At 44.9% G+C, this 24,135-nt stretch overlaps 1 protein-coding gene across 2 annotated transcripts in view; it reads left to right on the top strand.

Moving 5' to 3' along the window:
• Window positions 1-24,135, top strand: part of MAP2K5 (mitogen-activated protein kinase kinase 5) — a 182,549-nt gene that overhangs the window by 140,309 nt on the left and 18,105 nt on the right. For both annotated transcript variants that reach the window (XM_019533862.1, XM_019533861.1), the window contains exons 20-21: window positions 13,710-13,771; window positions 16,412-16,457. In XM_019533862.1, the coding sequence (XP_019389407.1) occupies window positions 13,710-13,771; window positions 16,412-16,457 (108 nt within the window). The remainder of the gene's footprint in view (window positions 1-13,709; window positions 13,772-16,411; window positions 16,458-24,135) is intronic.

A 24,135-nucleotide genomic window follows, 5' to 3' on the forward strand; every position in this document is an offset into this window, starting at 1 on the left:
CCTGGAGCCCCCTCTCCTTTCCACGTGCCCTGCTGCTAAACCTGCTGGTTTTACTCTCGCCTTGCTCCGTTTGCCCGTCCTGTTACCCCTTCCTCCTCCTGGCCCATTCTTTGCAAGGCATGTCTCTGTTGGGGGATAATAATGGTTCCCACTTATTGTGCTAATGTGTACTGTTCTTACATAAGGATCTTGGGAGAGAGCGTCTGTCGGCTGTCTGGTACTGTACAGCTGCTGTTGCTAGTGTGTGTATTAGCGATTAGAAATGTTCAGTGTTGTAAGACTGATTATCTTGGGCCAAATACTCCCCTTTACTGTAGAGGGGATGGGGGTGGAAATGGGCCAAGAGGTCCTAAAACTCGCAGGAGGTGGGAGCAGAGCTCAGCCCCTCCCCGGCAGCCTGCAGCTGCTCAGCACAGCATGGGCCCTCCAGCACGCATAGAGACCGACGGCAAATTCCCCACCTCGCCGGACGGCAAGCACCGCAGCCCGGAGCGGCGATCTGTAGCTTCTCCCTCACCCCTTTGAACGGGTGGCAGTGGACCCATCACCACGTGGCTCAGCATGGAGGGAAGCAGTGGAGAGCAGTGAGGAGAGGACCCGATCTTTGCCCAGAGCCTCCTGCAACCTGTTCCTCGCCCTCTCCCAATTGTGCTGGACAGGATCATTTGGGTCTTTGGTTCCTTAAGAGAGACCCCCCAGGAGGGTCTTTCAGCGACTGTGATGTGAATGGTGGAACAAGGCCCAGCCTCAGCTTCCAGCGGTGGGACCAGGGGCGCTCTTTGTTTTCAGTGCTCACCCACCTATGATTGCTGTGCGACCCACCACCCTGCAGATGGGCCCGAGAGTCATGGATCAGGTGGCTTTAGCTGTATCTGGGCTGATCCGGGGAGGAGGGATCTAGGAGGCCTGACGGCTGGCACCCCCGCCTTTCAGGGAGCAGGAGAGATGACCAAAGGGCCTCACATAGACCTTTTGGGCAGGTGTGCCACGCATTAAGCGCTGCCCTCTCCCAAGTGCTACTTCTGTTGCCTTCCCCTGCCTGATCTCCTGCTCTGCTTCCTGCCCTGTGCTCCTTGCTCCATCTGCTGCTCCACTTTCTGCTCCCTTCCCTATCTGCCACTGTGCTGCCTGTCCCCTCCCCAGTCTGGTGCATGCCACGCATAGAGGCTGCCCACATCACTTGGCCACAGGTTAGCCACCCCGATGTAGACCAAGGGCCAGATTCGGTTCCACCTGTTAAGTGCCTAAATGTGATCCTGTTCCACCTGCTCAACTCCTGGACGAACAATTGATGCAAAAGGCCGGTGGACTGTCTTCCTCGCTGTCTTTCTATGACTTAGTTTGAAAGGCCAGATGACAGCATGTAACCAAGAAGCATTATTGGATTTTCAGGGACTTGAACAGGGCAGAACAGAATTGCACTTAGGCACCTAAGTCCTCTTAGAGGCCCAGTAGATGGAACAGTATCCGGCCCCAGGCATTCCTGATAGAGGTGTTTCTATCTGAAATGTCTTATGCTAGGGGAAGCAAAGCATGTGTTGCTCAAAGGAATTAGGCATCAGCTTTAAAGTTAAGCCCTTGTTTAAATGCTTTGCTGAATTCAGGTCCATGTACTTTCAACAGTGCAGAGCTGTGTCTGAGATGTGATTTGTAAACTGCAGATGGATATAACTGAATCTTGCTAAAATTATACAGGTAGGTTAGAAGCAATATTAGTATCTTCTGTTGTGGTCAGTGGGAACAGTATTACAGTTTTAGGAATCTAACCTTGGGAGACAGAAAAGAGTGATTGCGGTCTGGTTTTTTTTTAGCGCAAGATTCAATCCTAAAAGATCTGGCTCTCAGCTTTTCCAAGTGCTGTGGAAATGAATGCAGTTTTGATTGTTTTTAAAAATGATGAACAGGAATAGCATTAAGATCTTGATTCTTTTTAATAATCGCTTGTTCTAGGGCAATCATTGTTTCTTTAGACTAGTATTATGCATTCCTCAAAAACACAGCAGTAATCCAAAAGTTAATGTTCTGTTCATTCATAATTATGTTTAATTCATATGATTTATTGATGAGTAGACTAGTTGAGAGGTGGCATTTGTACTACTATATAGGTGTTCTGGATTGTCCACAAACTCCGGAAAGTGGCATCTAATATTAAAAAAAAAAATCCTTTTTTTCATTAAAGGGTGCTTTTTAACCTGTCTAGGAATTATTATAAGCCTCTCTACTTTAGATGTCTGCCCTGCCTCTCCTGTCCCTTACTCTGAAGAATGTCACGCTTTCAGAGACCCCAAATTCCTCGTGCACCACATAAATTAGGTGCGCTCCTACATCCGTTACCAGTTAGTCTTTGCATCAGAATCAAAGACGCGCTGTAATGGAGAGGGGCTGGTACACTGGAAAAGTTTCACATCCTGGCATGGGTAACTTCTCTTGTCTCCCTCATTCTGTGTCCCTTTCACACCCCGTTTCCCCTGCGCAGGCTGAGGCAGGTCGGGAGGTGTGGTTTCCATTCTCTGCATTAATTAGGAGTTAGATATACCTGCAGGCATCCGACATTTTTAGTAAGTGATTGAAGACGTACCTAGAAACCCTGCTCTGTAATTTTTTGTGAGCACTGTATTATTAACTACTTCACCTTCCTGATGCTGTAGGTTAGCAAAGAACATTATCTATTGAGGGCTGAGGAGGATGCATGCATCTGCTAGGGCCTGCTTCCTAACATGTGGTAACCGCTAGAGAAATCTGATCCAGCCCTAAGTAGGACATGCTCATTTAAGCAACAATCCTCCTCCTAGCAGTTGCTTCTGCCATGATGGGGCTTATGCTCCCTGGTCCAAAGATGAGGATTTAATAGTTGTTAACATTAGTTCACTCTGCGACACAGCCAGTAATAAAGGCAGACTGGTGCTATTGGAGGGCTGCATGTAATTTAATATTCTAGCAATCAACTTAGTTCATCCGCAACTCACGGAAATGTTGTGTGGGAGCAGGGAGCAGTGCGGATTAATCCCTTTTGGGAAGGGCATGCATCAGTTGCCGTGAATGCAGCCTTGCCAGCACTGCTCCGACACGAATGAGGACAGAGATCTGTTGGAAACAGAAGCCATTGCCTGCTTGAGAAATGCCTGGGCTGCGGTCTCCTGTTCCACAATACAAAGCCACAGGATTTGCTGCGGGTTGCACCTCTGCAAGAGTCATGTTTCATTAAAAAAAAAAAAAATCCAAAAAACAACACCCCTGTTTCTAGCCTTCTCATCTTTGAAGATGACTTAGAAACATAAGCAGCCTGGGACTATGTCAGCGCAGTGCTGCTTGGAGACTCCTGAAATAACAGCTCTGAGAAGTATGTAATGTCCGTTCACTTTGGTGGGCTGATACTAAAACCGAGATATTACCATTTCATTGTCCGCATTGTTAAGTATTTCAGCGCTCACAATTCCCACAGCCTTCCAGGTGCCAGAAATCCCAGCTGCTCCTTGCCCAGCTGCCACCCCGTCAGCATTACCCCTGACAATTGTCATCAGGGCACTGTCCCTACAGAAGTCCGCAGCATGCTGAAAGCTGGGGGCAGCGTAAAGCACATCTAATTCACTATCCAGAGAATAACCCCAGGGCGGCTGTAACGATGCGTCCTCACATTTGCTGCGTTGAGAGCCGTCCATTGAAAATGTAAGCAGGACGTCCTTAAATTTCCAGGCTTCAGGGTTAGTCCTGAAGTCAGGCAAACAGGGAACGGCATCAGTTCTTCACACCAGCAACTCCCCTCTTCTGCATTGTGCAGTGCACACTGGAGACCGCTTGCAACTTGGGTATTTCCTTGATCATATTCTGTATGCCACATCTTCAAAAACCTGCCCGTGCTGGCATGGGTCCAGGCTGCCAGACAGATAAGCCTTTAGGAGGACGTATAGATGGTTTCACGTCTGTATGGTCAAGTCCCAGGGGACCAAACCTGACAGCTCTCTGCTTTGCGGCTTATCGGCTTTCCATCCTTCCACCCACCTGTCTGTTGACTTCATGGGTGTCAGCTGCGCGTCCAGAGACAGCAAGATAGATGAAACTCGTGCTAAGGACCACATCCAGTAGGCAGTCCTTTCTCTTAAACAACTACTTAAATTATCCCCAAGCTCTCCAGGGCTATTTGGTTTGACCTTTATTTAGTTGGAGTATCCCTACTAGGAAACCAATTATTGCCGGCCCCTTGGGTGGTTGCTTTAAACCAGTTTTCACTGTGCGAAAGCAGTTGTGGTAGCAAGCACTGTAGTTAAGCTTTAGTTCCAACTTCTAACCCTTCCCGTTTCATAACCTTCTCAAAGACGTGCCTTTTGGGAAGAAAGTTTCTGTACCTTAGTCTCAGCAGGAAGACAACTTGGTTTATCTTTAAAAATGCCATCTGCTCTCAGCGATGTCCAGGCTGGAAAACGGAGAGGAACCATTTTTCTTCCTTGTTTCTATCAGAAATTTTTGCTTGTGAGATTTGAAACAAATTGCCCGCGAGACGTCACACACAGGGTGTTGGCCTGAATGAGACCGTGTGTGAACAAGGACTACTCGCATGAGTTGGTAGCATTGCAGCCCTGGGATCTCTGCGCACTTTGCAATTACTAGGACTTTAAAAATAGTGCCATTAGTTTTAGTCACAAATACTTGCATTTGACACCCTCGCAGGCAGGGTGCTAGAAGTTTTCCATTATATTTTGGCTATATTGTTTTAAATGTCTTGTTAACCCCCTCCTTGTTCTGCAGAGGTGCCCAGTTTTTCTTGACTGGGGTCTTGATCTAGTTCAAGAACTTCACAGGCTCTCCAAACTGAAGAGCTCTGGATTTCCACCCCCCACCACCACCTTTTAATTTTTTTAGTTCAATATTCAGGGACATTTAAAAGCAGAGATGAGCATTTGTGGAAGTTTAGTGCTGAGATATCAAGCATTCAAATGCCAGTCAATTCTCAAAAATTTCCATGCAAATCAACTTATCCTTCAAACACATACACCTCGTGCAGTGGTTTCAATTTTTCTTTTCCTGGTTAAAGTCAACCTTTTATTTGGTACCGTGGCACCTCCTTAAATATACGCAGGATGTGCGGTGTGATCCAAATGAGAAACCTTAACCCTTTTGAACATCTGATGTCTTGACCTTACTGGTCCTCCCAGGCTTGTTTTCCTAGATGACAGAGTACCAGACTCCACATGATCTCTGCTAAACAAGGCTTCATTTTCCATTTCTGGATCTCTCTCTGTTTTTTTTACTGTTGAATGGATACACAGACTCCCATGTTTTAATCTTGAAAACTTCTGTATTAAGTTTTTGAAGACAAAAGGAAGCGTAGTGTCAGAATAAATGTTTATCTGTCATAATTTATGTCCTGGATCGATTGTTTTTGGCTGTGTTTTTATTGAGACAGAAACTGTGACCTTACCAGTGTATGAGATTCAGAGACTTCTATAAGAACAAGGTAAAACCACAGGTAGGAATTGCTGAATAATTACCTTTAGACCAACCTGAGCAAGAACCTTCCCAAGAGGGCGAGCTCATTTAATGGTTCCTAAAACTCAATCTTGTGGATGTCAATGGTCATGCTTGATTATTTGCAGCAGTGTTTTATGAAAAAGCAATAAAAATGCATTGGGAGTATACAGAGGAAAAAAGGGAACAATAAATGGGTTTAGTTTTTCAAGTGAGTCCCTTTGGATGTGAACAGGTAGAGGCTGTGTTTCACGCTGCTGTGCCTTAGCTATTTGAAACGTGTGTGTGTGTGTCTACTCAAAACACTGCTGTGCTCTGCTAGCTTATGATCGACAAGAGACCTGCAATGAGAAGAAAAAATTCTTATGTTTGTTTTAGAGAGAAAGCAATTACAGTTACGGTTAAAAGATTAACCTGTTTTCCAGCTACCTATACGCTTATCTGCAAGGAATAAAAGACCTTCAGAGATCCACATTAACAAGCACAAAGCTTAGCAAAAGGTAGATGTCATGTAGGTTATTCCTAATGTTAATTAACACTGCTCTTCTTCCCACCGCCCAGCTATGAAAAACATCTTTCAATAGCAAACTCAGCAAGAGGAGAATGGTAGCTAAGTAGCTCGAAATAATATCTCGTGATTCATTTTATAAATATTCAGATGAGATTATATACTCATATTTTGTATAGATGATACGTATGGGGGGGTGTATATATATTCCATATATACCATTTTGCAGCATGTAGGTGGTGGCTAGGGGTGTTTGGCAAATGGCTAGTTTTTACTTCATTGGAGGTGGTAGGGGTAGGCTCAGTAGTCGGTGGATAAAGCACTGGCCTTTCAACCTTGCTTCCAGTCCAGCTGGAGATCCTGAAATAAATGAGTTCGCTGCTGACGCTCAAGTCCCAAAAGGCAAAACTTCAAACCAGAATGCCTCCACGTATAATTTGTCACAATTGGCAATCTACTGCTACGGAAAGAACCGAGGCTGACCCAGTGCAGAAATGTAATCATCTTTCACCTTCCAGCTCAGGGGCGGTAGTATAATTGGGGCAATCCAGAAATGCCGTAAGCCCGGCTATCTGAGCCACCTCCAGACTGAGCTGCAGTCTGCAAACCTCATTACTCCGGAGGGTGATTGTTAGCGGAAAGTCAGCAGCTCCTTTTTTTTTTTTTGAGGGATATCCGAAAAGGGAAGTCGTCCTCGTCGGCATGCATCTGGGCGCGTGCGATACTTGAATCCCTCAGTCACATGTGAAGGGCTGGTTGGCTGCAGTGCAGTTATCCCGCGCAGCCACCCCTGGCTTGGCTCCTGGTACATCCGAAATGGGGCTGTTATCTGGACCAAGGTGCTCGCGTGCACTTGTGCCTTTCCTGGTGAATGCCGGCTGCTGCGTGGCGATCCGTGTACTCTTGGAAAGAGCATTTTAAAACAATGGAAGAAAAACAGGAGCATGCGTAACCATCCTTTTGCCCGGCAGAGACTGGGGTGGAGTCTTCCCGGCCTCTCTGCATTGTACAGCTTGCCAAGTCATTTGTTAAACACCCCCCAGTTTGCCCAGTGTAATGCAAGAGGGGAAAAGGAGAGGCTCTGTCCAGAGGAGATGACCCTTCCAAACCCTGAGGACGTCAGGGAAACCGAGGAGCGTCGCATGCATTCGGTCTGATGTTAACACCCCTCTTGTGCTTCTGGCATACAGAAACACAGCATCCCTCTCGTGGATGTGGAGCCAGAGGACCATGGCATCTCCTTCTGCACAGACACAAGCCCAGAGGGAAAGCGATTCTGGAACAGAAGCAGCTCTGGAGAAGTGGGAAATGGGAGGCTTTAAACCTTCAGAGAGGAGGGGCTCGGGACCTGAGCCATGGGGACACAGCCCTTGCTTCCAGGGGCCAGCTAGGAAGTGCAAGCGCCCCCTCCCACGGAGCAGGCAGGGCATGTCTTTCTCTGCACAGCGGCCTGCAGCCTCTGGCCTCGCAGGAGCCACGTTGGCAGCCAAGCTGCCACGGGGCTGTTCTGTGGTGACACGTTGGCACTAGCCTCGCGGGGAGCCTGAGGTTGCTGGGGACGAGCACATCCCGCCCGCTCGCTCCTGCTCAGCGTCCCCCAGACATTGGCAGTGAGGCCGTGTCGGTGAGCCAGCAGATCCCCACGCGCCTGCCAGAAGCGCACCCAAGGCAGAGTGCCTGAGACCGGCTCTAAACACGTGCTCGGGACTGCGCTGCCCAGCTGCGCCCCACGATGCCCATGCACTGGCGTGCGCTGAATGGGATGGAGCAGGGGGTCGCACTTCCTTGCAGCAGCTTACCGTGAAGGCAGTGTGGAGGTTCCCATTAGCATTAGATTTGTGGGGCTTGAGCATCAAAAGGAGCCTGAGAACATTTGCAAGAGGAACATGACACCCAGAGCAACCATGGCACGGACGTGCTGCCTCCTGGGAGCCGTCGTCCGGCCCAAAGCACATGCAGAATCCCCAGAGGAATGGCCCTTGGGGAGGAAGAGCAGGAGGTTGCTGAATGCACTTCCTCCCTTTACTTTCCCACCCTGTGTTGTGTGATTTAGCCCCTGATCCTTGGTGCCGCTTGCATTTTTTCTGCAGCTAACGCGAGCGTTGGTCACTCTCGGGTGAAGCTCAACATCCCCGGAACAGACCGGCACTCGGTCTGGATAGTGAGCGAGGCCCAAATCCATAGGGCATGGATCAGAGAGGAAGTCTGGCATCTCCAGAGTGACGCAGAGCCACACAGCTGGGAATCGGCAGCGTTGCCCCTCTCCGTAAAGAAGGCAGGTTTGAAAGGAGCCGCCCGACAAAACATTCCCGTGCCTTCGTTGAGAGACGGCGCAGTACCTGCACGCCACGAAAGTCGATAAGGTCTGTCCCGGAGACTTGCCGCTCTCAAGATTAAATATCAAGAGCAGTTGTTTGAAGTTGAGGGCCCTCCTGCCTCCCCGCAGCTCAGATTTTCTGCTGCTGTGCTTTTTTCTTTATGCCTGAGTACCTTGCTGACAAGTGCTAATAACAAAATGCCAAGAGAGGGTCCAGTTGGAGCTACCACACATTAAACATTCTGAACTTGTCCTTTTGCTCATAGATTGTGCATAATTAATAATTAAACGGTTTCACTTGTAATGGGTTGACCTTCCTGAACTGTTCATTATTCACGAGGCAAAGGCATCACTCAAACTTTTTTCTTTTTTTTTTCCCTGTTGCCCTTCTGTGTACTCACTCCACAGACGCATTCCAGTTGTTTTTGAGAGCCAGGCTGACCACACGCTTCCAAAACCACTGAGACCCACATTGCCTTTGTATGCTTCGAGTCTCCCTGTTTTGATCCATAGGACAATGGTGCTTTCTCTAATGAGAAATAGAGAAGAAAGCTGCTCCTGAATTTATAATGTTGATTGGCACTGGTCTCTAAGGGTTGTATTTGTATTTGGCACACTGGTTAGGGTTGTATTAGTCTTCCTATTAGTAAATCGTTATATTTGGAAACTGATCATTTGGAAGTAGAAATACAGCGTGAGCTTTGAATTGTGATCTGCGAGGTATTGATGAAACAGGATCGTGTTCTAGCAGAAATGGAAAGTTCAGGTTGCTAATTCTTTTTCTTTTTGAGTTTTTGGAGTGCCTGCCTCTTCGCCACCTTCAAATTTTAAGCGGCAGTTTTTTTGATCAGTCCAAGGGAAAACTGTCCTTTGGCAGAAGGAAGCGAGAGAGGTCGTATGAACTGATGTGGGAAAATCAGTAAAGTTACTGCACACGCCTGAGAATCTTTTATTATGCAGGGTGCGAATTACAGGAGGTTGATTATTTGGGCCTGGTAGGAGTGTGTAGAGCTTTGTTTTATTTCATCATATTGTCATCCCTTGCAAGTCCCCCAAGCTCGAGTCCTACTGAACTTTAGGGCGCAGTGTAAGATGTGTTGGCTTGAGTTGGCTTTTCTCTGCCTTTTTCTTTTCTTTCTTGTTCTGACACCGCAGTTGCTCAAATTTCAGCAGGTGGCAACTGCAGCATCCTATTCATTGCAATATCTTATTCTTGCAAATAAAGCGCAAATCATTTTTAATTTAGCAACTATGTGCAGCAAACATTCCTTACATAAAATAGGAAGATCCTTGTTCCAGGGCCTGCACAGGATAATCCAGTGTGTGTTTCCCACCTCCAGCGGCTATGATTTCAGTGGATGTCGGCTGTTGTGGCGACAGATTTTTAACGTTTTACAGGGGAAGGAGTTAGGTTCATTGTCTGCTGTGTTTGGACTCTTTTTTTTCCAGAGGAGGCTAAGCTTCCTGCCTCTCTTGCAAGCTATAAAGCAGCTTTCAGCTTGCATTTTCAGAGGTAAAATAAATGTATTAATTTGCACACAGTGCTCCTGGGGCTTTCCATTCTGTGCCGTTTAACAGAACATCATATCAAGACTTATATAAAATTCACCGTGAAAACATAGGTGTCACTTGTGTTTTCCTAGTGAAGTCAAAATGATGGCTCTATCAAGGTGGCTGGTTGTGGCAGTTCATTCATTAGTTCATTCATATCAGATGTAGTAATGAGGCCCAAGTGATTAGCAAGTATTCTCCAGGAGTCTTTATGGGATTTCAGCAACTGCCAGAAACATGTGCGTGTCCCCCACCACCCCAACCCCCAAAATGTGACCTGTTACTGGTCTCTGTAATCATCATTTCCAAATGCCACTTTGACCCGCAGCAGATTTCATGACGAGGTATCTTTTCCCGGACTCCAGTGTTACTGAGTGTTAAATTCCAACAGCAGAAATATTAGACAAGGTCAAAGAAGAGTCACCACTATGTGACAGCACCAGTTGGGTACCGCTCGCCGGAGGCATGAAGAATACTCTGGCCTAGTGGAAGACACCAGAGTCCCAATCCACAAGGCCTGAGCTCCAGGCAGAGCCCCAGCTTTGATTAACTTACGCGGGTGCTTTATCTAGCCTGCGGATGGGTGAGCTTTGCACTTAGTGACTCCAGTTAGGGCCTGATTCAGAGCCGAGGCTGTGAACCCGCATCCCATGTGAGTGGCCCCTGGGCCACTTGCTCTTTTGAGGTTTGCTTGGGCTTCAGACTCGAATTCCCGGCTGGCTCTGGGGAACTGTCTCCAGCACAAGTGTTGAAATCGGCACATTCCAGCAAAAAGAAGCTCAATGATTTTGGTTTCCACAAACCTGCATTTTCTGAACAGGAATTCGTGCAGACAGAAACTCCCAGCCAGCTCAGAGGAGGGGTGCTGCCATGTTATAGATGTTCACTTGTGCCACTTACCCAAAAAAGACCCTCAGTCAGTGCTGGATCTAGAGACCATATTAGTCTGTAGTTAAGCGTCCTGTGTACAGCCTAGGGGTCTTGACCCCCCTCTCTCTAGCTTCTGGCTCCTGAGAGTATAGTATCAGTTGGATATTTTTGAGACCAATGTACTGGCCGATCAATGCCTAAGGCAGGCAGAAGAAAGTGAGCGTGGATGAGACTGACAGTAATGGTCTTCACTTGTGGTAGTGGTTTTCAGTCTTTTTTGGGGGCCACAACCCCACTTCTGGTCAACTCGCAGCTCCTTTTGGACCCCACTCCAAGTTTGAACCTGTCCATTTGCATTGGGTGCCTGTGCAGCGCCCAAGACTTGTATGTGTCTGGGCCTTATTTAGGCTCATGGTTTAGGAACTTGAAGCCCAAAGCCACCACCGGGTGAAGCTGCCCCTTGCTGGTCCTGGCTGCTGTGTTGTACCCTGAACGTTGCTGGATAAAGGCATGAATGGTGTTGGCAGACAAGGTTCTTTGGACGAATCTGATATCTTTTATTAAATAGAAGATTTAAGTTGGGAGTTTCCCAACTTAAATAGTTGGGAAAATTAACTTAGACCAACTTAAATAGTTGGGAAAAATTTTCTTAGCAAGCTTTCAGGTTTAAAAACCCGTCATCAGGCTTAACGGTGCTGTGCTGGTAAAAGCCTGGTGGTGTTTTAGTGGGTGTGTGTAATGTTTTGTGCCTCCACCCTGGACTCCGCTTATCGTGGGAACACGGAAGTGAAGTGGGGAGCGTCGGGAAAGGCCGCCGCGCATTTCAGTGCCTTCCGCTCCATGCTCATAATGACGTTTCCTTCTGCTCTGGGCAGGTCCTGTGGTGTTAATCCCTTTGTGATTGCAGAAATTATCACCTACAGATAGGTGTGAAAGAGCTGCCTGCCCATCCTCCTCCTGCCAGCAGGAATTTATCTAGGCAGGCGGCTCTTGGAAGACGAGCCCTGGTGAAACTCGCTGGCGGCCAGGGTGGGATCAGGATGCTGGACAGCTCCTGGAGCAGCAGCCGGCTCCCCAGAGGGCTCCGACGTGACACCCGCCTCCCCCAGCTCACCGTTTCCGTGAAGTTGCGTGAATTAAGCTTGGACCGGTTTGTCCATCAAGTGGTTTTGCACCGCTCGTTCCAAGCAGCAACCACTTGATCATTGCCACTGCTAGCATTATCTGTGGGTACAGGAAGATTTGGCTGAACAGCAGAAACCCCGGGGAAAGTGTACGCCAGCCCGTTTCCATGCAGTCAAAGCAAGCCTGAAATTTGGCCCTACATTTATCATCTTGCCTTCAAGTCATCTGTGCCTCTGATCCTCTGAACTAGGGGGGATTTAACCACCCCGTTATTTCCTTGTGTCCCTTTTGCTCTCCAGCAGAAACCTCCGACGTGGATGTTGTTTATAAGTTTAGAAATCGTAACCTTTCCCTCTCTGAGGCCAAGTTCAAAGAGAGCTCAGGCCCATTATATCAAGCACTCCGTGTATTTAATAGAACTCTTTGAAAATTGTAAAGCAATTTTGTCTTCCCCTTTTACTCTTCAGTTACTTTTGATTTAATTGTATTTTCCAGCAGTTTCCAATTGTTTGAATTGGAAACAAAGCCTTAATAAGAGTTCTAGTTAATTTTCTGTCTTGTAATTACCGATCTCATTTTTCTGATAATTGGCCACAGCAATTATATGTATATTTACTAATCACATAGGAGGCTCTGCAGTTGTATCTATCTGCCACCATTGATAATGACACACATATTGCAGAGGTGCTTTTATCATCTTCTTTTTTCCACTACATCAAAGCTATTTCCTCGCATTCTCAATAATGAATACATGCATGCATTTGACACAGTTGTGTGCTAGAGAAATTGTTTGGCTCTCACCAAATGCTGCACGCTCTGAGTTTCTTGCCTGCAGCGCTGGAAGGTTGTATGTAATGATATATTGCTCATCCAAATGGCCAAGGCACTCCAAAGCACAGTGAGATTAAAATAAGTCATTCCTTTGTTAATTTAAATAGGTGCATGTATCATACTTTGCAGGGTACTTTGTGTAGGGATGTCAGGGAGGAAAAAAGCCGCCGAAAGGTATTTTTAATAGCAAATGAGAATAGATGAGAATGAAGTCATTTGCAGCTGCCTGTTTTATGTGGCTCTCTTGTTCCAACTGTAGGTCTAATGAGATGACACTGTTAAAGTACTCTGCAGTGTAATTTCATTACATCCTGAGCTGTTACACTATAAACACACTGGAGCTCTCTGTCATTCTTGGAAAAACTCCTAAATTCGCAAAGCTCTCCTTTGCAAATGGTAATGTTGTTTGTGCTCTGTTGATGTCATTTTTTTCATCTGCTCTTAATTTATTTGCTTTCATAAATATGCGGTGTTTAATTTAGGCAGCCTGGCAAATCTTCTCCGATTTCTCTTATTTCTCTTAAGGATTTTTTTTTCCCTTCCCCTTTTAAAACCGCGCTGGCGCCGCACATATTAGGACAGCTCTAAAATGAATAAGTGTAAATAAACATGAGTGTAAATAAATAGCGAATGCAGGGAGAGAAACAAAGGTCAACACAAGAATAATTTCACAGCTCTTTGTTAATTACAAGACCATTTGTGTGTTACTTAAATAATCATTAATTTCTCATTTACACTTTCCCTACCTTCCTTTCTACCCTGTGGCTATCATTGTCCTTTTTTCACCTCCCCTCAGTGTCTTTCCACATGTTTTTACCCATTGTGTAATACTCATTACTTGAAATTCAGCGTTTTGTGCCACAGAATCAGGAGAATTTGTACCGTTTTCCTTCTATTTCTCCGTGTGAAAAAGCAGGGGGGAGGGTTTGTGGCTTACTCTTTTTTTTTTTTTTTTAATGGTATATTGCTTTCCTGTTTTGTTTTTTTTAAATATCCCTGTCTCCACTTCTCCTGACTCTTTCTCTCCTATTGAACCGAACACAGGAATCGCCCGTCCTTCCAGTTGGGGAGTTCTCTGAGCCATTTGTACACTTCATCACTCAATGGTAAGCTCCGTTCGCAAACATGCCATGCCCTCAATGTAAATGATACATGCCATTAACTCTGCAGCTCCATGAGACCTTATGGCTTTCCCTGCATCCTTTCTGAGAGGAGAGGGACTTGGGGGCCCTGGGCAGATGGGGCAGCAAAGCTAAGCAAACTGTTTAAATTATGTAAACGTTATTTACACAAAGGGTCGTAAAAGTCCTTACGAGGGTTTTTCCTGTTTTAATAAACCACCGTGAGTCTGGGTGCATTCTTGTGCTCTGAGACTGGTTGAAAAATCCAGGGCGGAGGGGAGGGAGGGATGCAAACAGATCATTGTATTTATAACTTCATTATTCGGGGCTTGCGGTATTATCACTTATAAAATAAAATAGCCTCAATAGCCAGAAAGGTAAACAATGTCCTTGATTAATTCATTGGTTTTTCAGTAAGTAATTTTTATTGTGAGTCATGTTTTCAAACACCCCATAGGGCATTTTCTCTTGCTTTTGAGCTGAACAGTTCAGCTGAAGCCATTTAAATTAAAAGAAAAAGGGGGAGGGGGAGTCGCGTTGAAAGAATAAATGTCCTGAGCAGCAAAAGGTTCAAGTCCTAAGTGCTACCTATACTAACCAACGGGAGAGAGGAGAGCCTTATTTTTTAAATATATCGTTTGCTAAGAAAGCTAACGAGCTGCCTTGGACGTAATGAAGCGGAGGCAGAATCCCTGCAAGTGAACTTTGTAGGACCAGGGCGTTTTTAACTGAGGAACGTAACTTTTTAGTAAAAAGGTGCTTTGGGGGCTGGATGCCAAGCTGGTGTCAACTGGCAAAATTCATGTCATCAGTGCAATTGTTGCCATTTCCACTACCGAGCAGTATTGATAAGGGAAGCGATTTAATGGACTTTTCCACCCAAAGCACTGAGGCTGGGGCACTTGGCCCCATGTAGGATAGGGCCCACGGCTCTCTTGGCCACGGTAGATCATACCCTAAATCGTTTTCCAGTTCTGAGGTACGTACCATGGCCAGTGGGCCAAAAGCAGCGTCGGTAAAATGAATATTCAGCTCATTTAATACATTATGCATGAAACAATTCTAAGAAACTCCCTCTTAGGATTCTCCTAGCCAATGGGATTGAACCTGAAGAATTAACTCTCTGATTTACCAGTTAATTAAAATAATAAATATGCGGGCAGTGTTTATACAAGGCAAACCTCATTTTTGACAGGTGCAGTGTACAGCCGGCCCCGGCATTCAGTGATTTGTCAGGCGGGCTCGCCGAGGTGCAAGGGGCTGTACCTTTTTTGTTGTTTGTTTCCAAAAATTAATCAGATGTAGTATAAATTTTATTTTATTGAAGCAGAGGGAAGGATAACGTGTGTTTAAAATTTCCACAGATGTCAAACTGAAGCCTAAATGATGGTGGCTAATAGCCTTGTTTTCCCAGGAGAACCCGCTGCTTTGGAGTGTCAGATTAGACCGGTTACCAACCCTCTTTTCAGACAGCTTGTTTTACTTGCTTAATGTGCGCGTTATTTGAGGTGCATGTGGTTATTTATAAGGAACACAAATTGTCCTTCGTGTCATTAATAGCTCCCATTTACTGCGAGATCATTTAATATTTTGGGATATAATTAAGATCAACGTATAGAATATGGGCTGAGGCGTTACTGCGCAAAAATTGCTTTATACTCCATTTAAGCCGTCATTTCCTAATAAGTCTCAGGCATGTCAAGCGAACAGCGCGTCAGACTTTATGACTTTTTGCCAGTTACGCCATAAACACTGGCTGTTTGGAAGTAATCCAATTAGTCAGTAGGCAGCTCCTGATGGTCACCTCCGTGCCATGTTATTGTGTTCCTTCATGCAGCTAAGCTCAGTCTACAATAGCTAATTGCACCTGTTGCACAGAAAACCAGGACTATTTGGATGAGAAACATGATCTTATAAACAGCTTAATGCTGTGTAATGAACTATCACCTGCAGTGTAATGGAAATAAATGTGGAAAAATGAAGGTAGAAACCCCAGGGTACTGGGTGTTACCCTATAGCTGTTTAGTGGTAGAGTGAGATTTCCCACCTGTTTGTATATTCCTTGTGTGGAGCTATGTAATGATGGCACAGCGCAGAACAGCTTACCACGCGCTCTCCATTGATTTGCTTGTACTAATCGCTGTCTTTAAATAACTCCACGATAATAAACACAGTAGATACAAAAATGTAAAGGGAAAATGGGGGATGGGAATGGAAAAGGAGCATGAAAAACAGATCATTCATTGGAAGTTTGCAGGACCTCTGACCTGCTTTGCAAAGGGAAAATAGGACCCGTTATAGTCATCCACAAACGGTCAAATGGACACAGCCCAGTAGAAAACCAGCCCAAATTTTGTAGAAGCTTTTCATCAGCACCTGAGAACGTTAATGGTTTTATTAAGGATGCAGCAACACTGAACATAATTAAAAGCTGAGAAAAAGGGAGAGAGACATCGATTAACATTTCGGCCACTGTTAGGACCCCTGTCGTCAGTTTGTATGTGCGAAAGTTAGGAAGTCCATTGAAATTCTAGGCATGCTCTGCCTGGGATAAAGGAAGAAGTTTTCAATATTTAAGCAAGTGAAATATGCTTATATATAAACATTTTGTTTTCTGACACTTAGCATGAGAAAGCAACCAAAGGAAAGGCCGGCACCTGAAGAATTAATGGTAAGTGGATCTCCAGATGTACGTGTATGAAAGCTGATGAATGGATGCAGATGGGTATGTGATCGTCCAATTCCTACCATGCACAAATTTCAGTCAAAACTTTTTATTTCTAGATTGCACAGCAAAGATAGATTTGCAAAACATGCATTGAAATAAAGGGTGAGTGCAGGTTTTGCCGTTGTCCACCACGGGGCCGGGATTTCACCGGGGATGTCCGCTGGAGGGATCAGATTTCAGTCCAAACCATTTTGAAGTGTAACGCAGAGGTCTTTCCGTTTGTCTGTTCGGGGATTACAGTTTAATGTAGGTCATTCTTTGTCATCATTTCCCACTCATAACCCTTCCAAATCTGAAGATTGAAAACAGAGGAGATGGTCAATGCATTATATTTTTAATGAAATCCTACAGGAACTTCTTATTGCCACTGTTTTCACTCATATTCACATGGAATGAAATTACATTGCCGGCGAAGATCCAGTTAATGTGTATCTTTGCTCTTTCTGCAGAAAGGCTTCCAGGGCTGTGATCTCTGCTCGGAGGCAGCCTCCTTTCCTTGCAAATGGCATTTATTTAGTCATGCAGTAACTGGGGTAGAGCTCTTCCCCAACAGTTCCCAAATGGTCATTTATTTAGTGCTGAGTGTTGATTTGACAATGCACAGGCTGTTCGGATTATGCTTGCACCTAACATTAGTAAATAATAATTATAGTCCACCCCTGCTAATGTTTCATAGACTATTCCCTGCCTTTAAAGCGCTGCAGTAATTTCCCTTATAGTTTATGTTGCTTATAACTGCAAAATGTATTTTATAGATTTATGGGGAATTAGTATCATTGTTTATTGTCTTTGCATCATAGGCTTATGAATAATTATAAGGGATGATAACAAGCCAACAAAATGTATGCACAACTTGCCTACGTGCTATGGGCTTTGAGCCAAAAAAGTTTTGCACCGCAGCTGTTTTCCAGTAGGAGGCTTACTTCTGAACTTGCCCCGGGAGACTGATATCCCACCGTTCCTGTCCGTCTCCGTGTGGGCCCTGCGTTGTTGACTTGAGTTTAATGTTCAGCGTACTAACTTTAGGGGATCTACTCGCATGCTCAAAGTTAAGCACGTGCTTAAGTATCTTGCTGAACCGAGGCCTTCAAGTTCATCAGAGCCCTTCTGCTTTGTGTGTGGTATGTGTTCAGCACCAAGGGTTTCGACTGCCTTATTTTGTCTTTTTTATTAACTTTTGATGGTTGGAAAAACCTTGCAGTTAGTCACATCTGAGAAAACTTGGAACAGGTTCCAGAGATGTAGACACATTTACCTTGTGCACTATTATGCCATGGCTGGATAGCTTAGCTATTAAAACAACGGAATAGGGTTTCATAAAACCTATATCTGTTTGTAAATGCGTGTTTCAATGATGCAATAGGCCTGCCACTTATAAATAAAACATCTGCAGATCGCACATACACCCGTAAGTATATATGTATGCTTGTAAGCAATAACACCACTCCAGGGTGTAGAGTCATAAAACCGAGGCCAAAGGGTGAGTGCCTAAAAGTACTGGGGAAGTGCATATATATATCTTTACAACTACATGCCCTGGAGTGTGTTATTCCCCGCTTAAAACAGCATTTTTAAAAATAATATTTAAAGTGTAGCTACAACAACAACAACAACAAAACCCTCGCTACTTTTAAACAAATATTCTTATTTAACACTCAACATTTCCCCCACCCCCATCCTACTTGCTATTTAATTATAAATGGACTGCAGCCATTAAGTACAGAGCACACCGAGCTGGTCCCCAGATAAAATAAAGGACCTACCGGGTACTTGATGGGAAAATCAGAGCTGATGTGCGCCTGGATAAGACCGTGTCATGCAGCGCAGGTTTTGAGGGCTGTGGGTAAGAGCGGAGAAGATGGGGCAGAGACTCAGAGAGAGCACAGAGGGATATTACAAGTATTAGAGAATTAATGCTGCATCCTACTTGCTCCACGCCAGCCTCAGTGCCACTAAAACCAACGAAGCAAGGTCCCGAAGACAGTTTGCATGAGTAAGAGAAGCAAACTGTCCCAGAACCATAATATTTGACCAGAACCAAAAGCAGCCTTTGAATTGGCCCTGCAGCACAGACTCTGGCCACAGACTCTGAAGTGTCGAGGCTTGGAGGAAACACGGGACTTGTAGACATAGTGCCCTTGGCAAAAAAAAAAAAAAAGAGGTCAGAATTTTAGGAGGCTGAAGTCACTAAATTCCTAAAATGTTGGAATTTTAGGTCACCAAAAATAGCTTCCTCCCAGGTGCTGCTGGTGTGTCTTGGATTCAAGTAAGTGGGCTGATCCAGGGTCTTGCATTATGCTTCATTTTCAGATAGTATGGCGGTCCTCTTGGGGGAAAAGAGCTCATAGTTTATGGATGTGCCAGCAAGAAGGAAGCCAAGGGCTCCGATTTTCAGGTTCGCCGCCCTGTGCAGACCTCCAAGAGATCGTCAGTAGCTTACAAACTTTAGTTACCACCCGAGTGCATCAGCAGAGGCAGGCAGAGCAGGGAAGCCAAGTGCTACATGATGTGCCTCTGGGGGCAGATGAGACGCTCCTGAGACACAGGCCCGTAGCGATAAGTAGTGTTGTGATCGTGCCGGTTGAAACAGAGTCTGGAGCTGTTGGTCTTTGAGTCACCTGGCTGCTTCAGTACTGAATTCCAATTTCCATCCAAAACCAGCTTGTCTAATCATGAGTAAAAGGTTGTCTATTTTGATAAATAAGAAATGTCATTTTTTTCATGTTATAAAATAATAGACATCACAATTTGTATGTTAAACTTGAAAGATGCTTACGTTCATGTCCACCATTCCTCATAAACAAGGATCCTGGTTTTCCCTGATTAAAAAAAAAAAAATCCCTAATTTTCCTATTAAAAAAAGTCATCCCAAATCCACATTTTTCCGTGATTAAATTGCCACTATATATATTTATATTTATGGTGTTTCATTTTAATCACGGAAAAATGTGGATTTTGGGTTACTTATTTTATTGGAAAATCGGGGATTTTTTTTTTTATGAGAGAAAACCAGGATCGCTGTTCATAAATAGCAAGAAGGACCAAACTTAGCATAAACGCTGTATTTAGTAGCGTATCAAGGTGTCTTAATGGTTACGAACTAATGCGAAGCAGCGGTTCTTTAGGAAAATAACTAAACGTGAATCTGCAAAACAAAATTAAAACTGATGACTTGTATCAAGGTTTCTTGCTCATATTTCGAATCGGTGATACTAAATTGCTTTGATTTGAAGCAGCCAGCCCTGTTCTGAAGTTGTTGGGGCTCTTTGACTACTCTCCATCATTTTGCTCTCAAAATATTTTTACATCTAGGAGCTTGTTTCCTGAGCAGCGAATGCCACCTTCTCCTGCCAGGAAATAGGAGCCTAAATTTAAGGTTGTGCATTAGCACTATCCGACTCCTGGCACGAGACTTCAGGGACAGCATCAACTAGAGCCCGCTTTCCGTCCAGATCCTTGCATTGCTCTTTACAAGAGGCTCCTGCAGACGTATCCGCTGCTCCGAGACTTTCCGGAGGCATCTTTTGCCTGTGCCTTTTTGTTTCTATCGTCCAGTCTTCCCTGGATTGAACTTTCCATCACACCGGGAGCTTTCTGGGCTGAATTCTACCCTTGGTTGGCTCACAGGATTGCAGGCGCCAACCGTTTCCATGCCGCACCGGCTCAACGTGGCTGTTCGGTAACCTATGCACAATCTAACAAGGAGGCTCACCTAGGAACTACGTGTATTTCATGAGCTCCACGGTGACTTCCTGGGCAAGCAGAGCGTGCCGGGGAAGTGATCTGCAGGATCCCATCACACAGACATCATTCGTTCCCTTACTTCATGTTATAGGATTTATGGGCACCATCTTCTACCACTGCAGCCTTCGCAATTTAGAATATACGTATTGTTCTGGGGACTTTTTTCTTCTTTCTGTTCCCATTATTCTTCTCTCTCCTCTCCTCTTCCCATCTCTTCTCGTCTCGTCTCATCTCTTCTCTACTCTTCTCTCCCGTCTCTTCTCTTCTCATTTCTTCTCTTCTCTCCCCATCTTGTCTCATCTCTTCGGCCTTCCCTTTTCTTTCCTCTTTCTCCTTTTCCCCCTTTTCCTTTCCTTTCCTTTATGTAGAACTGCAGGTAGTCTGATTCTTCTTTAAATAACACCTTTCCCCCCCTTTCCTTGTAAATCTGTCATCTTCTGAATTGGGTACGAACTGGCTGGAAATGCCTTCTTTCCCTGTGTTTGTGTCTTTTTGCATTGTTCCTTAGTAATTGCCAGAGCTCATGTGCTCAGACTCTGGGAGCTTGGCAAATCATTCCATTAAACACCTCCCCTTGGGGTGACAGGCAGCCGGCCAAGTGCTTCCCAGAGCGTTTTTGTCGCTATTATGGACCAATACAGTTTAAAGAACACCTGTGTTCAATTTGGGGGTTGCCCTCACAAGAGAGGAGCAATTTACCACTAGGCAGCTGGTCATCTTCGCTTCTTGACTTCGCCCGCAGTGGTGGTGGGCATGGTCAGCACAGGCTTTATGTTACACGGCCGTAAAGTGGTACGGGAATCACGTGCAAAAATCAGACCCCATTGGAGCTGGTGAGGTTTTGCCACTGACTTCCTTGGGGGCAGGATTTTGTATCTAAATCGTGTTTGGACTTGGAGTAAATAAGTTTACCAGGGCAAAACATGTGACATGTATCCATCCTCAGCACCAGACCAGACATCAGAGCTCTGCCGGCATTAACAGCCCTGAATAGCAGTATTTTGCAGCCAATTTAGTATAATTAAAGATGGAAAGCAAAACGAAGAGAGCAGGCCAATCTTTTTCTGCTCTTCTGGAGATCACTAAATTGTTAAATGCATTTGAAAAGCCACGTAATAATACCCTGCCTGCAACTGAAGTCAGCAAAGTTCGAGCAGGGATGGATTCTAGCGCTTAATTTATAACTGTCGCTTTTGCATATTTCTTGAAAAATGTGGGGCCAAAGCGGAGGCCGCATGAAATTCCCGCACAGGTTCCGATATTCCAGTGCTGAATATACTCTTGCACGAGGGACTGTGAATTCCCCTGGCCAGCAACTAGCATAAATTAGTGCCCCAGAGCTAATCGCAGTCGCTGTGCCTTTTCTTGAACCTGCCCACCGCCACCAACAAAAAAAAAATTGCTTTGAATTTATGGCCTCAATTTCTCAGTGTATACAGGAACGTATGCAGTGATTTAATTATTTTAAAGTACTTCAAATTAACAAATTTTTCATGGGGAGGGGGGGTGGGAAAGTCATTTCGGTGAGCTATGGGGAAAATCTTTCTTCCAAGGAGAGGAATGATCTTTATAATTCACCACCAGGCCTGGTTTCTCCTGTGGTTGTTCTTTTGTCTTCAGATGCTCTTTCTTCAAGTGTCTGCGTGTGCGTCTATGGAAAAAGACAGGGAGTTAGATTACGTAAGACACAGTCCCAGCTTCAAGGTAGCGGCAGCCCGTGCGTGATCTTGCAGTGCCCTTCCCCCCCCCGCAAAAAAAAAATCGCATAAAAGATAAAAATAGAAGCCAGCTTCTACAAACTGCTATTTCTCATTTAAAATCGAAATCTATTGGGGGTTTTGAGCCTGACTCCCAGCGGAATGGGACCGCGCATGGATGCGTGTGTATTTAATAGTCTGATGTGGTTATGCAGGTACAGTTTAAACTACCTGCCTGTACTGTACTTGGGGGGGGGTGTTCACTCGCTGATTTGGCTCAAGATGCTGTCGATCTCTCTGTATTTACGGTATTTTTCAGCAGCTTTCCATTTCTAAGCTCTATTTAATGGAATCTATGCATAGTAAGTAATCAGGTCAGAGAGAAGCAGCATCCCCTGTTTGAGATCAATCGCCGGCTAATACTTTATCTAGGCCACTTTATTATCTCATGCTGATTCCATTCCCATTCTCCTCCTCCTTTGTAGCATGCACTTCAGCTGTGGTAAAAGTACGGATCGCATACATATTAAAAACATATACCCATTCTATCTGTATGTAAATGTGGGAGACACAGCTGGATACTGCAGGAGTTTGATTTACTAATAGTTATTATCTGTTCTAGCTGTTCAGTAGCAAAGAGAGTTTCGGAAAACAAGCTAGCGCAGAAATTGTCTTTATGATATCACTCTCCTCTTTAGTAATTGTTTAAAATCTCTTGGTTTTTTGGCTGCAAGGGTGGCCTTGAGTTTTGCATATTCCCTGCGCTTTTTAGAGCACGCCAACAGGACTGTTGCGTTCCCTCATTGAGTGCGCCATTCGGACCCAGTGGAATTATGCTGTGCTATATACGACTACTTAAATTTAGGTGATTTTACTATAGAGAGTGGGATTTGAAGTACTGGGAGCCAAGTACATTGCAGTTATGCCTTTTCATTTTAGTTTGGGTGCCTAAAAGTGCTCTCCTCAGATGTTGCTCAAACGTTCTCCAAGGAGCGTGGTAGGTAGAAACAATCTTCCTTCTGCAACCGTTGGCTGTAACAGCAAAATTAAACTTTTGGGCGGAATTAAATTTTTACATCAATGTCTTGTTATGCAGCTCTCTCTCATATTAAATGATTATTTGTAGTTTCTCTCTCTTTTTTTCCAACCTGAACCCAGATTCCTAGTCCTCTTCAGTGAGCTGATACCGGTTAGAGTGGGGGTGGGCAATTATTTTGGGCAGAGGGCCGCTTACTGAGTTTTGGCAAGCCATCGAGGGCCTCATGATAGACAGCAGAGGCAGATAAATATTAATTTTCTAAATTTTTTAGGGGCCCCACGGGCCGGATAGAGTGGCCTGGCGGGCCGCATCCGGCCCCCAGGCTGCGTTTTGCCCACCCCTGGGATAGACGGATGGGTGTGCAACTGTGCAATTTATCAGAAACATTAGCTAGCAAAAATCCTATTTTGTTCTGAATTTTTTGAAGCCTAGCACAGTGTTATGCTTTCCTATTTCCACATTTATGAGCCATCCCTTTCTCTCAGTCATAGGTGCGCTGTGCAGAACTGGGCTTCTTGGTACCATTATCAACGATACATATTTTGAGTTCTCTGTTTTCATATTTTACTAAGATTATATAAGCCCAGTGAGATGGAAGCTGTCTGGAACAGCTGCTGGTTGCCTTGTTTTTTCCCAAAATACAGGAGACTGAAATGCCTGAGTATATAAGCTATTACATTTTAAAGTTAGCAAGTCATTCTGAATTTGGATGTAGCTCACTAAACTTGACTATTGCATGTAACATATACGAAGGTTTTAGCTAGACTTTAAAACTGAGAAGAAAACGTAATTATATCTGGCATTTATATGAAAGCTTCTCAGAATAAAACCAGCCCCAAAAAAAGGCCTCTGTCTGTATCCCTTTGTAAATATGAAGCCACCAACAGATTTTTTGATTTGCCCGTGTTAGTGCCGCAGAAGTACAACCACAGAAGCAGGCTGAAGGCTCGAGAGCTGGGATTTGCTTGGGGGAGTGGTTTGGATGACACCATGAACATGGGCAGATCTAGGATGTTGAAAAAGGGGCGCAAATAATGCGATACAAATAACAATGCCCACTTCTATCAAGTTAAAGAAGCTAGAAACTAGTGGCCTAGAGCTAGTTCAGTTTAAGATCAGAGCTAAAGCAAGTATAAATTTG

This window comes from Crocodylus porosus, unplaced genomic scaffold (assembly GCF_001723895.1).
Source record: "Crocodylus porosus isolate Cpor-Errol unplaced genomic scaffold, CroPor_comp1, whole genome shotgun sequence".
In the NCBI taxonomy this organism is placed as follows: domain Eukaryota; kingdom Metazoa; phylum Chordata; order Crocodylia; family Crocodylidae; genus Crocodylus; species Crocodylus porosus.